Genomic DNA, 15,758 nt, shown 5'->3' on the forward strand with positions numbered 1-15,758 from the left:
CGAATTAATTTTAATTTATTAAAATAATAAAAAATCATTCATAGTCTAGCTTGATAACCAACCAACAATGTAAGAAATTATTATTATTATTAGGTTTAAATATTTTGTTGGTCTCTATAGTTTTATGAAATTTTTAATTAGATTTTTATATTTTTTTTATTGAGTCTTTGCACCAATTTTTTTTTTAATTGGGCCCTACTACATTTTTTTCCCTTTTATTTGGGTCTATGTACCAATTTTTTTTGTTAGGTCCCTATAAAATTAATTCAATTACTGTCAAAAGAGACATAATTTAAAAAAAATATTGATGCAGAAACTCAATTAAAAAGAAAAAAAAGTATAAGAACCTAATTAAAAATTTTGCAAAACTATACATACCAATAGAATAATTAAAATATATATACCTTTGTTTCATCATTTTTAAATGCCCTTGCAGATTACAATGTTTGAGATTTGAGATCAGTTCCATTATCCGCCACTTGTTTTTCTTCTTCTATTTGCTTGTTTTAGATACTTTTAATCTTTTATACTACTATGTACTTTTTGATGTACCTTTTAGATGATTTAAAAAACAAAAGAAAAGAAGAATACACAGTCCCCATAGTTTGGGATCTTCACTTTAATTAGTTTAGTTGATTAGTTAATTTCAAACTACATGCCAGGATAATTTCACCTGATAAAAACTGTGGGTGCAATGCATAACATGCCACATTTATTCAGGTGAAGAGGCAAAAAAAGCTTACACTATTGGGCTAAATTAAATAATTAATGTTTCTTCAGTTTTGTTGGGAGAAAAATGGTAAAAACTGTTTGCTATGTGGCTATTGGTTTGGGAGCGCCCATTGCTTTTTATGAATAGAATCATATGAAGCTGTTTTGACTTTTAAAAGGTTGAATATGAGTTTTATCACTATACATGAAGAAAGGTAAATCAAATAAGTGATAAGTGATTACTGATTAGTGAGATTTTTTTTTCACTATTCAAATTTAGATTTTGTGCTAATGCTAGAAAAGTATAATATAAGGACCATTTGATAAGAGATGTTTTTATATTTTTTTATTTTTTTTTTTTAAGTTAGAACTTTGACTTAAATTTAAAATTTTTAGGTGAAAACGAAAAAATTATATCATTTGAGTTCTAACTCATTAAGTAATATTTAAAAAAAAATCATATTCTAATCGATAACTATATAGTTTTAGAAGCCTTAGAGATACATTTACATTATATTACATCACATAGAGGTGATATATGTTAGATTTTAGACCAATTCAAAACATTATAAGCCATCATACTTGACTATAGTGGAATTCAAAATGACTTTCAATTACATATATCCTTCATTTTTGCTTCAGCTTTTAGGATAGTAAATTAGTAATGATTAAAAAAAGACCTATACAGATAAATAATCATACTTTATCTTCAACCATCATATGAAATTTAATTTAATAATATACTAATTTCTTTCGTGCTTTCAGTTTTTCGGAGTCTTGACTTGACACATGCCAAATTAAAAAAGACAAAACAGTAATACAAATTAAAGAATATATCCTGACACATTGTAATCCTTGCAATATTTGAATTTTAAATTTAATTTAAAGATTCAAAAATACTAAAAATTATAATCTATTTCACAACCTAAAAATTTGCTATCTTAACCTCAGCTATCATAATATATTTGTCTAATAGTATTGCAAGTGAAAAGCATCAAAATTTTGCCAAATACTATCAACTATAGTTCATAGCCACATGTGGAATGCAAGAATGATCACAATTTACATATATAAAACAATCTGATAAATTAAGATAATTACTATAGTTCTTAAAAGTGTTTATCTAACTTACTAAAAAAATTAAAAATCAATATTTAATTTAAAAAATATAAAAATAAATAATTATTAAATATTCAAAAATTATTATAACAAGTAAGTTAGGAAAAAATTAGACACCAAATTATAGCACCATAAAATTCACTAAAAATAATATTAAAAAACATTTATACTTAAATTTAAAAGTTTATATCAGTGTTATTAAATTATTTATCTCAAAAATTTAAACTGATAGAAGATATCTATAACAATCAGAATATCAGCCATGAAAATCTGTCTTTGCCTCTGGTTATCACTTATCAGCACAGAAACACTCTTCTTTCAAGAAATAAATGCGTAACATTTTGAAAAACACACAACAACCCAGTATGTTTTTGCTTTGACTTTGAGCATAAGACCTCTAATAGTTAATTTCTTTTTTTAAATTCATGACTAATCATTAATCTAATTTGCATCCTGAAGCAACTTAAAAAAACACAGAAGAACCTAATATCTATGATTATGATGATTAGTTGTTAGACTACACAGATTACGAATTGAATAGAGTAGTAACTAAACTTCAAAAACCAACTTAAAAGGCAAAAGTTTTCTCGTAAATTTGGTGATTTACGTGTTGACTTTTTTGTCTAAATTAACGGCACGGTGACATTGACATTCCAATCCCAATTTGACCTAAAAAAGTCAAAGAACGGGTCCAATTATGAACATGATTTTCCAAATCATAGAAGTGAAATGCGCGTAGAGTCAAAGTGCGTTGTGTTGAGACTTTGTGGTTTCTGGTATTAGCGATTCAGATACTTCTTAGTTTTGCCGCAGAAGCTTCAACCATTGTCAACCAAGTAAAGGTACCGTAATTCTTCAATCCCTAAATTTCACAGATTCACTTCAATTATTCTTCAGCATAAACTCAAGTATTTTCTTTTCTTGCATTTCTCTTATTACCTATTGAGGATGTTGACTATGCTTGCATCTCATCATGAATTAAAGAGAAAGAGCTTTGTTGTTTTTCTTGCTTAGAGCTTAATTAATTAATATAAAAACTAAAAAGTGTTTCAGTCTTTTTCAGCTTTTGTGTTTCGGAAGTTGCTTATTTAGAAATAGTTATACGTTTGTTTACCAACTCAGTGATAAATTGATTTAACTTTGATTAGAACTATCAAAGGTTTGATCACTCTGCCTAGAAAGGGAAAATACTGCAGTAGAACTCTATTACTTGCCAAAAAAAGATAGACCTTTTGACAATTGCAATGAGTTCTTTTTGCCTAATGTTTTGTTATATATTGCAGAACAGGTTCTGTGGATTGAAGAGCTTTGATTTTAGCAACCAGCCAACCACAATTTACAAGACATACCAAGTTGAAATCTAATTCATCTCCTGCAATTTAATGACATCTCATCCTTAATTTTATTTGTCTGATTTTGATGACTAAACAGAAACCATACATGGTCAGAGTTAATCTTCATCTTTCCTATGTACTATTGCTCATTTACTTCCTTTTTTGGGTCTTGATTAACACTACAAAAGCTGATGATATTGGTGTTTATTGGGGCCAAAATAGTGATGAGGGAACTCTTGCTAATACATGTGAATCAAGAAAGTACTCCTATGTAAACATAGCATTCCTTACCACATTTGGAAATGGTGAAACCCCGGTACTAAACCTGGAAGGACATTGTAATCCTTCTTCAAAAGGGTGCACTGGTCTTAGCTTAGATATCAAAAATTGCCAGAAGCAAGGGATCAAGATCCTGCTCTCGATCGGAGGAGTATCCAGTACATCCCAATTGACTTCTTCTAAAGATGCTAAAAATGTTTCTGATTATCTCTGGAACAATTTCTTGGGTGGTAAGTCATCTTCGCGCCCTCTTGGGGATGCAGTGTTAGATGGGATAGAATTTAACCCAGGTGATAATGGATACTCAATATACTGGATGGACCTTGCGCGTTATCTCAAGTCCAACTCAACACAAAATGTGTCTATAGGTGCAGCTCCTCAATGCCCCCTTGTTAGTGCTGAGAACTCTACCTTTAGTAGTGGATACTTCGATTATCTTTCAGTACAATTCTACAACAATCCTCCATGCAATTTTGTGAGTAGCAGTACTAGTGGCTTCATAAATGCATGGCACCAATGGAGCAATTTGAAAGTGAAGAAAATATTTCTGGGGTTGCCAGCATCTTCTGATGAAGCTGCATCTGGCTATATTCCTGCAAATTTGTTAAATTCTCAGGTCCTTCCTATCATAAGGAACTCATCTAATTATGGAGGCATAATGTTGTGGGACAGATACAGCGATGTTAAGAGCAGATATAGTGATTCCATCAAATTCGATACAGGTCAGCAAATAACACTTGCTCTTTGACACAACCACCACCACAGTTTGTATGCATTATTGAAGAAGAAAAGTTGTTGTTTAGTTCTAAGAAGTTCACTTTTTTTCTCTATTTGTTGGTGTCATGCAGGAGACCAAGCATCCACACCTGCCGAAATGAACAAAACCCACACAGGTTAGTATATAGCACTTAACGGTTTAATAGAAAGATCACAATAGTTTATAGTGTTGTATACTTTGTGTCTGGAAGAAAACTAAGTTGTTATTCAATTCTGCTTAATTCACTTTTTCTTTGTTTGCTGGTTGTACAAATTAAAGAAGGGAAAGCACCCATTCCTGTGGAAAGCATCAAACCTCATGCAGGTCAACAACACTTTGTGTTTTACAGTTTATAGTCTTTTACACTTCTAGAAGAACTTTGGTGCTTTATTTATCTGCTAAATTCACCATCTCATGTTTTCTGTTTTTGTGGTTGGTATGCAGGAAATGGAAAACGCCATCTAGGTGAGCAAACAACAATTAGTAGTTAATTAAACAACCATAACTATTCATAGAAATGTACACTTTTAGAACAAAATTCGTTATTTAATTTACTGTTTAGTCACCAGTAAATCAATAGTTGCTAACTGCAGAAATCAAATAAGCTAAAACAACTATGATAATAAAAAACAAAAGCAATGATGAAGAGGATTAGAGGAGTATCCACAGTTGTCTCTTTGCAATAGTTTTCTGATCTTCGAAAGTAAATTGAAATTGTTGCCATAACTACTTTCACAACCTGCATATTGTCCTCTGATGAGTTGCAGTTATAAGGATAGTTATTGGCGTGGGAGCTGCCATTACAATATGTTTAATTTGTTACTTGAGCTGTGTATGTTGGAGGAAGTACAAAGCAGAAGGTAGTCACCACTTTATACCTTATGATGCGTTGTAGAGTAAGAATACTATGTAACTCCATTTTCATTTCACTAGTGGATACAAGAAACAGGCAAAGGAAGCTAATACATGACATTGGAGGTGCTGCAATGCTTTCCAGGATGAATTACATAGCAAAAAAGTTTAAAAGAGAGGCTAATGCAGGCGATGAGATTGAAATATTCAGTTTTGAAAGCATGGTCGCTGCTACAAACAATTTCTCAAGCTCAAATAAGCTTGGTGAAGGAGGATTTGGACCTGTTTATATGGTATTGCCTAGATGCATTAAGTTTAGAAACCATCTACATAAGAAAGTATGTAATGTCATGACACTTTCAGGGTAGATTGACAAACCAACAAGAAATTGCGATAAAGCGACTCTCTAAAAGTTCGGGGCAAGGGTTAACAGAGTTTAAGAATGAAGCTAAACTCATTGCAAAACTACAGCACACTAATCTTGTGAAGCTTACTGGGCTCTGCATCCAAAGAGAAGAGAGAATGTTGGTCTATGAGTACATGTCCAACCGAAGCTTAGACTTACACTTATTTGGTAGCCTTTCTTCTTTATCTTAACTTTTGAATGATCCTAACAAGTTTTATTGCTTATTAGTATGCATTATGTTCTTAAATAGATGCAGAAAGAAGGAACATTTTGGATTGGGAAAAGCGGCTAAACATTATAGAAGGCATTGCTCAAGGACTATTATATCTTCACAAGTATTCAAGGCTAAAAGTGATTCATCGTGATTTGAAAGCCGGCAACATATTACTTGACGATGAGATGAAACCTAAGATATCGGATTTTGGCATGGCTAGAATACTAGGACTAACAGGTTCTGAAGAAAAAACAAACCGAATCGTTGGAACATAGTAAGTATGCAAAATCATTGATAACCTCTTTTTTTAGTCTCAAATGCTATGACATATTTATACTTATGTATGTTATCACTTTCAGTGGTTACATGTCTCCAGAGTATGTGTTAAATGGCGTCGTCTCCCCAAAAGTAGATGTTTTCAGCTTTGGCGTATTGCTGCTAGAGATTCTCAGTGCAAAAAAGAATAACTCCTCTTACAACCTGGATTTTCCACTACTCAATCTCATTGGATATGTAAGTCTTCAAAGCGTCTTGTGTATCAAATTCAAGTTCCAACTATCTCAATTTTAGAGTTCATAAACAATGTTGAGTTTCTTATAGGCATGGAAGTTATGGAATGAAGGTAAAGCTCTAGAGCTAATGGACCATGGATTAAATGAAACATACAACCCTAAAGAAGTATTGAGATGTATCCACATTGGCCTATTGTGTGTGCAAAACGTTCCAACAGATAGACCCACAATGGTTGATGTTGTCTCTTTTTTGTCAAATGATGCTATCCAACTTGCTCAGCCAAAGCAGCCAGCATTCTTCATCAATGTTGATACAAACCAACAACAATTGCATACTAACACAAGAGAAATTTTCTCCAAAAATAGTTTAACATTATCTTATGTGGATGGCAGATAAAACATGGCAATTTGAGGAACATTTAAGATAATTAATTAGTGCAGGGGCAAAGTTACTCTTCATTCATAACTGTTGTTTCATGCTTTTCGCTGAGGAAAAAAAATGGGTTAATTATTGTGTACAAAGCCTCAACATATAGACTTACTATGATAGTTGTTGTCATTAATTTTTCAAATGGTTACATAGATGTTGTCACTTATCTTTTGAATGATATTGCCGAAATATTAACATTGTGGATAACAAAAAAGGATGCTACTCCATAAAAAGTGTAACACTTTCTACTATAGACAGCTTAACATTTGAATTTTGTTAACTTTTAGTTAACATTGGCTAATTCTTTAAAAAAAATTTATTTATCTTAAATTTTAAATGTTAATTTTTTTTTTTACTAAAGATAAGAAAATTCGAATCCGTAACCTTTAGATAAGTATGGAGAGACTATGTCATTTGAACTATAGCTCATTCCCTCCTGCACAACTACACAATAACAACAACTATTTGACTAACTAACTGTATAAGCTTAAACAAAAATAACAAATTTTGTTTGCTTGACACCTAAGCAACTTTACTTATAATGGGAGAGACACAATAATCAGCAAAAAAAAAATAAGAATAGTGAAAAAGGAGCAAAAGAGGAGGTAGCGTGGAAGTCTGGAAGATGAATTTTTAATTTTTTTGTACTCTCTGTATTCTCTATGTACTCTCTATCTATTATCTTTCTTTCTAGTTAAATTATAATCCCTTAATCCTAGACATTAAATTATAAATTTTGAAACAAAATTAATTAATATTAAATAATTAAAAGATAATTCCCTATATTTTCTTGTCAAGCGTAATATTATTTTAAATTTTTAATTTAGTTAGTTAGTATTAGTCATTTTTTTTGCTAAGAATTTTTTTTAAAAAAATTAGAATTTATAATTTAGAATTAAAAGTTAATGAGGTATAAAATTTAAGATAAATAAAATAATTTTAAAAAAATTGTATGATAATAGTTAAAAAAATTGACTCCTTAATATTGCTTATTAATTAATATCAAATTATTTATAAAAAATATAAAAAAAGGACTTATACAGATAGATAATCATACTTTATCTTCAACCATAGTATGAAATTTAATTTAATAATATTCAATTACTCATTTTTCTCATGCTTTCGGTTATTTAGAGTCTTGACTTGACTCATACCAAATTAAAAAAAAAAAGACAAAATAGTAATACAAAAAAATAATCTAACACATTGTAATCTCTTGCAATATCTAAATTTTAAATTTAATCTAAAAATTAAAAAACTAAAAATTAGAATCTACTTCACAACCTAAAAATTTACTATCTTAATCTCAATAATCATAATATATTTGTCTGCACTGCAAGTGAAAAATATCAAAATTTTGTAAAATACTATCAACCATATCTGTGTATAAAAAATTCGGTATATAATTCCTTACATTAAATTCAAACAAAAATACTATCAACCGTATCTGTGTATAAAAAATTCGGTATATAATTCCTTACATTAAATTCAAACATAAACATATGAATATGATTAAGGTACCATCATTCCAATTTTCATATTTCAGTCAAAGGCACACACAATCCGAACTACTTCATTACAAATTCTACTTCTCAGCTTCCACTTTGGAATTGCGTATTCTCTTAATCTCTTGAAGGTATTGGCCTTTCATTCACCACACTTTATGTATTCCACCTACCGTACGGTTTGTTGTCATTGTTATTGTATACTAACTTTGTTCTAATTACATTAACTCCGCAACATATATTATACATGCACGTTTACTACAATAATATTTTTTCATTATTTTTTAATAGGTTGTTTGATGATTCTTATTTAAGTGTGCAGGAAGTAAATTAGTTTTTAATATTGGACTAAAATGTAATCAAACCTAATTTGATTATTGAATGACCAGCTTTATACAAAATTATTTCATAAATAGTGGCTGAATATTAAAAGAGAAAGAGATTCAAAGAAATCCAAGTGATGACAGCCCAATTTAGTTACTAAACAACTTACCAGCTTTACACAAAAGTTATTTCATAAATAGTGGTTGAATATTAAAAGAACAAGAGATCCAAAGAGGCCCAAGTAATGAGAACCCAATTTGGTTATTAAACAAGTTTAGCCCAGTAATAATTGTTCACTTCAACTTCAAGTGGCTAAACAATTAAAAGAAAGAAATGGCCTAAAGCCTTAGTAATCCATTCGGCAGTCACAAACCAAAGGGAATTCAAATTGTCAAAGTCTTCATGCATTGGTAAGCTAAAATTCAATTGAATTTAATGTTCTTTAAAAGCTCCACACGTTATTTTATGTCTTAGGAATGGAAGTAGGAATTCAATTTATTTTAATTCTATTCATTATTTTTCTAAAGTTTTCTTCTCTTTTGTTTCTCCTCTCTCTTGTTTTCAGTCATATCTATCCATTAGAGAAAAAAATAGAAGAAAAGAGAAGCCTCTAAAAAAGAATAGCCAAGAAAGATATTTGTTATTGAAGGAATGATTTGAAGAAAAGTTTTGAAATTTTCTTTACCAAAAAAAGAAGCAATCCACCTCTGTTAGAAAGAAGATCCAGTTTGATAAAAGTTCATTTCCATTTTTTTTTATCAAAGAAAGAAGATAGTTTCTGAAGTCTCAAGTAGAAAGAAGCAAAAATAGAAGGCAAGAAGCTGTGGGTCAGACGCTCGTCAACGTTTAGAATCAATTCTTGGGACCAAAGTCAAGATCAATGATTAAGATTGAAGAAAATGAATGAAAAAGGTTGAGAGATATACATGCATGTAGTTTCGGTTTTTCCTCTCGCTTCTTTTTGTTCAAACCGTGACTTAGCCTATGCTGGGAAAGAAGTTGCTGGGTTAGTTGAACAGGTTTCAACGTTGAAAACTTCCCCTTCTATAATAAGGGTGAAAGACCAAGGGTTGAAAGCAAGGAGTGAGGGCACACGTTTGGGTTCTCATAGCTTTTTGAGTTGTTTATTCTTCTCTTTCATGACTTTCATTGAATATTCCTTGTTCTTATTTTAGTCTGTCTGTGTCTCATTGGTAAAAGATAAAATATGAGGTTTTTGTAAGAAAAAGCCAATGAGTGAAAAAAGACAGAATTAAAGAAAAAGCCATAGTTATCACCGAAATTTTTTGTATGTATTTCTATTTTGTTGTCATGATCTTGAGAGAATTTTCTTACAAGTTGGGTTAGCACTTTAGGGTTGAAAGCTAGATTGAGGTCTAGTCAAGTTCAGGTTGGGTTAGAATCTGGACTTGTTCCCTTGCAAGTTGGGCGAGCACTTTGATGTTGAAAGTTAGGACGAATTCTAGTCAAGTTCAAGTTGGGTTAAAATTTGGACTTATCCCAGATAGGATTGGGTAGATTCTAGGAAAAATTGGTGTTTGTAATTTTGAAAAAGAGATAGTAAAATTCTATCATTGTTGTGATGGAGACTAGATGTAGGCCACATTTCACCTAATGGCTGAACCAGCATATATCTGATGTCAATTCTTCTTCTCTACTCCTTCTCTACTCCTTTTTCTGTTTCTGTCAATCAGGAGACGAAAACAAAAGTGTCTCTCAACTCGGCACGAGATAAAACAAAAGTGTCTCTCAACACAGCACGAAATAAAAGCAGCAAAATCTCCTGAAATTCCTTTAAAAAATTAGAAATTAATATTCAGCAAAAATGAGGCTAAAATTCAACCCCCTTCTCTTAGTCACTTATTAAGAAGTCAAATTACATATTTAAAAGAATAGAGAAAGTCAAAGTTTAGAGGAACAAATGGCATTTAAAATAAATCGATATAATATTGTCTGATTTCATGAATTTCTGTGTAGTTTACCCTTCTTTCCTTGTAAACATCTTACAATTAATAAAGCTATGTATAAATAAAATCTTGTCAATATGACATTGCTTAGACAGGGACTTAGATAGAGAATCTTTTTTTCTTTTATTTGTGTTTACTTTCCTAAGCCATAGCTCAAATTTGCAGGGTCTATTACTCTCAATCAATCTGTGCACGCAGTTGTTGAACGTTTCTTCATATCAGAACTAACAATAACAGGAATAATGTATATTCTCCTTATTCAAATTCAAGGACTATTAATGGTGTTACAAAACAAAAGAACAAAGAGACTCGGTTTTCAACTGAGATCAAGAAATCGAATAATCCTACTGCATCACGTGCAAAACAGGTATGTTTACTTGCACCAACAATTTGTTGCTTCTTAAGATTTTGAGACATCTAGGAACATAAGATGTTATATGAAATTCAAGTTGAAAACTCAGCAAAGTTAATGATTAGATACAATCGTGAATTCTTCCATAGTTGGTTTTGACTCAAAGTTATGTCACCCAAATTTTTCATGATTTCTTTTCTGCTTAATCATTGATGTTAATAAGTAATAATAACACCATCAATAAGTATCCTTCAATCACCATCTCTTCTTCTTCTTCTTCTAAAAGCTTAATTAAAATTGGTATGAGAAGAAAGCACTTGAAAAGTTTTATACCAAACAAATATCATCACTGCAGAGTTCTTTGTCCAATCCTCCTAACTAGTTCATGGTAGAATTTGGTTGCCCAAGTGCTTATCTGAATGAAAATATGTATGAATTTGTCTCCCATTTTGGCAGGGCTCGCAACGTGGCTCCTTGCTCGGCCGAGCCAGGGAGAGGGCGGTGGAAGTTCTGGACACACTTGGAAGCAGCAATTCTGTTTCATTTACTCTCTGAAGAAAACATTCAGTTCCTTAAAAAAGAGATCTTTCAATCAGAAGGAGTTCAAAAATTGGTTTCTACTGATACAAAAGAGTTACTAAGTATTGTTGAGGCTGACAAAAGGTTCTTGCATTTTGCTTTTAATTATTTATTGCTTTTTTCCCTCCTCCTAATGTTCTTTGTATCTGAATCATTTTGTGGGGGAATTTGTAGGGAAGAATTCAATGCCTTCTCCAAGGAAGTAGTTAGATTTGGAAATATGTGCAAAGAACATCAGTGGCATAACCTTGATAGATTTTTCTCAAGGTGAGTTTATTTTCTCACTTTTATGTGTCAAGATTATGCTAACTCACAAAGAAATTCAGCTTGAACTTTCTTTTTCTTTTGTTTTTTTAGTTACTATTTTCATGTTATGAAATAAATTCAGATTAGGTGTGGATGTCTTGAGCAATAAAGACCTTAAGCTAGAGGCAGAAAAGACAATGCAGGAGTTGATCACACTAGGTCACAATACTGCTGTAAGAAAATTCTAATTTTAATTTAATTTTGTTTTGTTTCAATGAATAAAGCACAATCATCCATTTTTTTTTCATTTTATTGTATTTGGTTCTTACTTGAAATAACAATATGTTCTTCTTTCGGTGCAGGAATTGTACCATGAGTTAAGTGCTTATGACCGTTTTAAACAAGATTATCAAGAAAAGGTTAAGGAGATGGAGTTCTTAAATCTTCCTTTAAAAGGTTAGAAACTTTTTACTGTGATTTTACCTTCAATGATTTTATTTTAGTATATATTTATCAAGTAGCAATATAAACTATTGTCTTGTATATATCTCAGTTGAAATAATTAAATCATTGTTTGTAGTTTCATAATTAACTATTTTTGGACCACAATTATTCAGAGTGAGCTAAAGCATCAAAGAAAGATTGTGAAGAACTTGCAAAGGAAATCTCTCTGGTCCAGAAATTTGGAGGAGGTAAATTATTATTATTATTATGAATTCAATATTTAGCTTGAAATTATACAGAATTTGAAGAATGTGTCATTGTGGAGTTCACCATCATTTCCCTTATGCAAATTCTACAACAGTGGACTTATGTTCTGTTTGGGCTTGTGGATATTATTACCTATATGCATCAATCAATTTCTAAGTTCCTTGGAAATGATGGTACCTAAATCTTAACTCATAAAATACTTTGATACCATATTGAGAATGATGATAGTCAGAAAATAAAATAGTCTTAGAAAGTAGTATAAAATTAAAATTTTACCAAATGATAAAAAACATGTAAATCTTACATAGGCTTACAAAGACAACTAATATGCAATAACCTTTAAACTATCTAATAATTATTCAGTAATACGATGTTGATGATTATAGTATAAACTGGGCTAAGAGAAAAGTTTAAAACTAAAGTTTGTGGTTCTGATTATTAGTCTTGTAAAATTTTATGAAATTTTGAATTTATAGCAGGTACAACTGTTCTCAAAGACTAGGTGAAGCTGGTCTTGCATTGCACTATGCTAACATTATCAATCAGATAAATATGATTGTAAGTTTGTATCATATGCTAATTAATATATCTTATTATTAACCACTTTGGCTTATAAAATTCCATTTGTTTCTAAATTTGTGTTAGGGACACATTATATCATGGATTGCCCAATAGTATTAAGAGTTGCAAAATATGGATATCACTAAAGAGGTATGATATTCAATCTTGGTGTTTAATTAATTAATTGCTCAATGAAGACTGGATATTATTTTTTCCTAATGGAATATGCTAAGTGGAAAATTTTGTGCAGTTTTCTATGACTGAGGTCAAAGCTGAGAGGCTAACCCCAATTGCTACAAATATTATTCATTCATATATGATAATGAAATTTTATTCTTATTTATTTATACAGGAATAATAATGAGTTTGGTGACAGCACAGCCAAGGAGAGTAATCTATATATACATAAACACAAAATACTAGGTTTATAGTGATCTTATTAATTAATTACTTGTATAGTTGTATGCTTTCTAAGTTATTTTTTGTATAGAGAAATTGAAGCTAGCTAGGTGGAATACATATATACGTTTGATGTTCTTGATTCTTGAAGGAGATTAATTCCTTGACACAAATTTGATCCACATATGTAAAGATCCTACCAAAAATATGTAAAGTAATTTTCATTGTGCCTAAGCCTAATTGTCTATACTCAAAATATTGATATCGTGCAGTTTACATTTGGCATTTGTTGGGTCTTAAATCTTAATTGATGATGTCTCAAATCTCAAGACTACTTCCATTTCGAGTTTAGCCTGCTAGCTCACTTGTTCGTTATATATAATATATACTATTTTTAGTCAGTGTAGAAAAAACGCTTACCTTATGTTATGTATCATTCCAGCCCACTTCATAGTTCATACTAATTAAAAATTGAGGTAATGTCCAAAATGGTCTTTGAAATTCTCAATTTGTTTTAGATTAGTCTCTTATTTTTTAAAATGACTAAATAAGTCTCCCACTCTCAGAATCGTGAATTTTTGTTAGTCCAAAAGTTACTAGATGTTTTAACGGTGTTGAGGTGTACTGCATGCTGATGTGGACAAACAATGAATTTAACTCAAATTAATGTTCTAAATTTGATTAAAATGTCTAAATTAATCCAATTTTCACTTATAAAACCCAAATCTCCAAATGTTCATCTTTGTTCTTATTAAAGGATATTCAATCTCCGGTAACCTTTCATTTTTTGTTATTGTTGCTTTCTCATCCAACCAAATAATGCCTTTAGTTTCTTTTGGTCTCCACCGTATTCTTTTCTTTGTTCCCACAAGTTCGATGATGCGACAATCCCGAAAACAACGTGCTTCAATTCCGTTTCGGGTGTTTGTGCCGCTTGTTCCGAGGTTAACCGAACCATCATGGAGTAGTTATTTTCCACTTCTTCTTCTAACGACATAATCGCTTCTTCTTTGTCTTCGTTTTTTTGTTATTGGAAGCTTTGTGTTGTTATTGTTTCTTTTTATTCTTATTGGAAGCTTCTTCTTCTTCAGTTGATGTGATTATGGATGTGTTGTTGTCATTACTAATTTGGAGGATTTGTTATGTTGCGGTGTCGTCGAGTCTGTGGTGGTGGTGATGGGGGCAGTCTTGTTGGTCATTGTTGTTGAAGAAGAAAAGGTTGGTCATTGTTGTTGAAGATAGGATCAACTAAAGGGTGATGCTACTTTTGGATCCATTATTACATTAATTGGAATAAGGATGCATTTGATTTTATTAATTATTAGTTTATATTTAAGGTTCGATTTTTCTTTTTTTGAGGTTGTTTCTTACTTACAAAAGTGGTGTATGTGTAGAAAGAAAATTAAAAGTTCATAATAGTTTGAATTCCACAAAAATAGAAATTAAAAAATTGTTTTAATATTTTTATTTTTGTTTAATTTGCTTTCTTCTTTCTTTTTGTGATTTGTTGCTTATGATTCTAATGTGTAAAATTTGTTATGGCTAGAACAACAACAATGAAGAGGAGATGACTGGAGACGAAGAACAAAAATGAACACGAAAAATAAAGATGAACATTTGGGGGTTAGGATTTTAAAAGTGAAAATTGGATCAATTTGGACATTTTAATCAAATTTAAAACACCAATTTGAGTTAAATTCATTGTCTGTTCACATCAGCGTGCCTTGGCACTTAACTGTACATTTCAGCGCCGTTAAAACGTTTAGTAACTTTTGAATTAACGGAGATTCACGATTCTAAGAACGAGGGACTTATTTAGTTATTTTAAAAAGTGTGAAACTAATTTAAAGCGAGTTGAGAATTTCAGAGACAATTTTGGATATTACTTCATTAAAAATTAGTTTCTTATTCTTATTCCAACTATTATTAGTGTTCTATTGATATATAGGTCATGGACATGGTTGCATTTTTCATGCAATCTAATTTAGCCGGTGATAATATTATTGCAAGGGAGGCAGGACCAGATAAGGTTTGCAAGATAGTGAGATACATGTACTTCTATTTTTTTTTAAGTAAATTGGACAATCTCCAACCTTAGGTATTACACTCATGTTTTACACATACACTACCATGGATATATAGGTATCATAGGTTCTTAAATCAACAATCAATCACAGCTGGGATTAGAACTCAAATACAATGTTGTATGAAGTAAAAAGGTAAATCATCTATACTGAACCTCTGCTGCAGATACATGTACTTGAATAGTGGATATGAATCTTAACTATATTGGGCCTTCCATCTTTTTTTTCTGAGTTGTAAGCTTCTGTTTTCCTCTTTTAGGGGCATTAGAGCAACTTCAACGGTTCGAAAATTTTGAACCTCATTTACTGTGTCAGTAAAAGGGGAGGATCTACCGTTGGAGCAAATAAATAATGAGTTTCTTCGTAAATTTCGGAGCAAGAGAAGCCCTACTCAGAGGGATTCTGTCTCTCTCAAA

The 15,758-nt window shown here is 31.0% G+C and overlaps 2 protein-coding genes across 3 annotated transcripts; both read left to right on the top strand.

Annotated features, from left to right (window-relative positions):
* Positions 1 to 2,335: 2,335 nt before the first annotated feature.
* On the top strand, positions 2,336 to 6,741 carry LOC107464076 (putative cysteine-rich receptor-like protein kinase 31). The gene is made up of 11 exons (XM_021132321.2): positions 2,336 to 2,672; positions 3,114 to 4,165; positions 4,292 to 4,336; positions 4,480 to 4,524; positions 4,645 to 4,665; positions 4,968 to 5,060; positions 5,134 to 5,345; positions 5,416 to 5,626; positions 5,709 to 5,946; positions 6,032 to 6,185; positions 6,273 to 6,741. The coding sequence occupies exons 2-11, from the start codon at positions 3,250 to 3,252 to the stop codon at positions 6,579 to 6,581; spliced, it is 2,244 nt and encodes a 747-aa protein (XP_020987980.1). The 5' UTR covers positions 2,336 to 2,672; positions 3,114 to 3,249; the 3' UTR covers positions 6,582 to 6,741.
* Positions 6,742 to 10,623: 3,882 nt separating this feature from the next.
* LOC107463904 (protein PSK SIMULATOR 2-like) lies at positions 10,624 to 13,309 on the top strand. Of its 2 annotated transcripts, none has more exons than XM_052254551.1 (9): positions 10,624 to 10,777; positions 11,219 to 11,425; positions 11,516 to 11,608; positions 11,730 to 11,820; positions 11,950 to 12,043; positions 12,205 to 12,279; positions 12,775 to 12,856; positions 12,944 to 13,009; positions 13,212 to 13,309. In XM_052254551.1, the coding sequence occupies exons 1-6, from the start codon at positions 10,653 to 10,655 to the stop codon at positions 12,207 to 12,209; spliced, it is 615 nt and encodes a 204-aa protein (XP_052110511.1). In that variant the 5' UTR covers positions 10,624 to 10,652; the 3' UTR covers positions 12,210 to 12,279; positions 12,775 to 12,856; positions 12,944 to 13,009; positions 13,212 to 13,309. The 2 variants fall into 2 exon arrangements, with proteins under 2 accessions (XP_052110511.1, XP_020987983.2); XM_021132324.2 differs by having other exon boundaries at positions 12,778 to 12,856.
* Positions 13,310 to 15,758: the final 2,449 nt, after the last annotated feature.

The sequence above is a fragment of the Arachis duranensis genome, chromosome 9 (genome assembly GCF_000817695.3).
Source record: "Arachis duranensis cultivar V14167 chromosome 9, aradu.V14167.gnm2.J7QH, whole genome shotgun sequence".
Lineage (NCBI taxonomy): Eukaryota > Viridiplantae > Streptophyta > Magnoliopsida > Fabales > Fabaceae > Arachis > Arachis duranensis.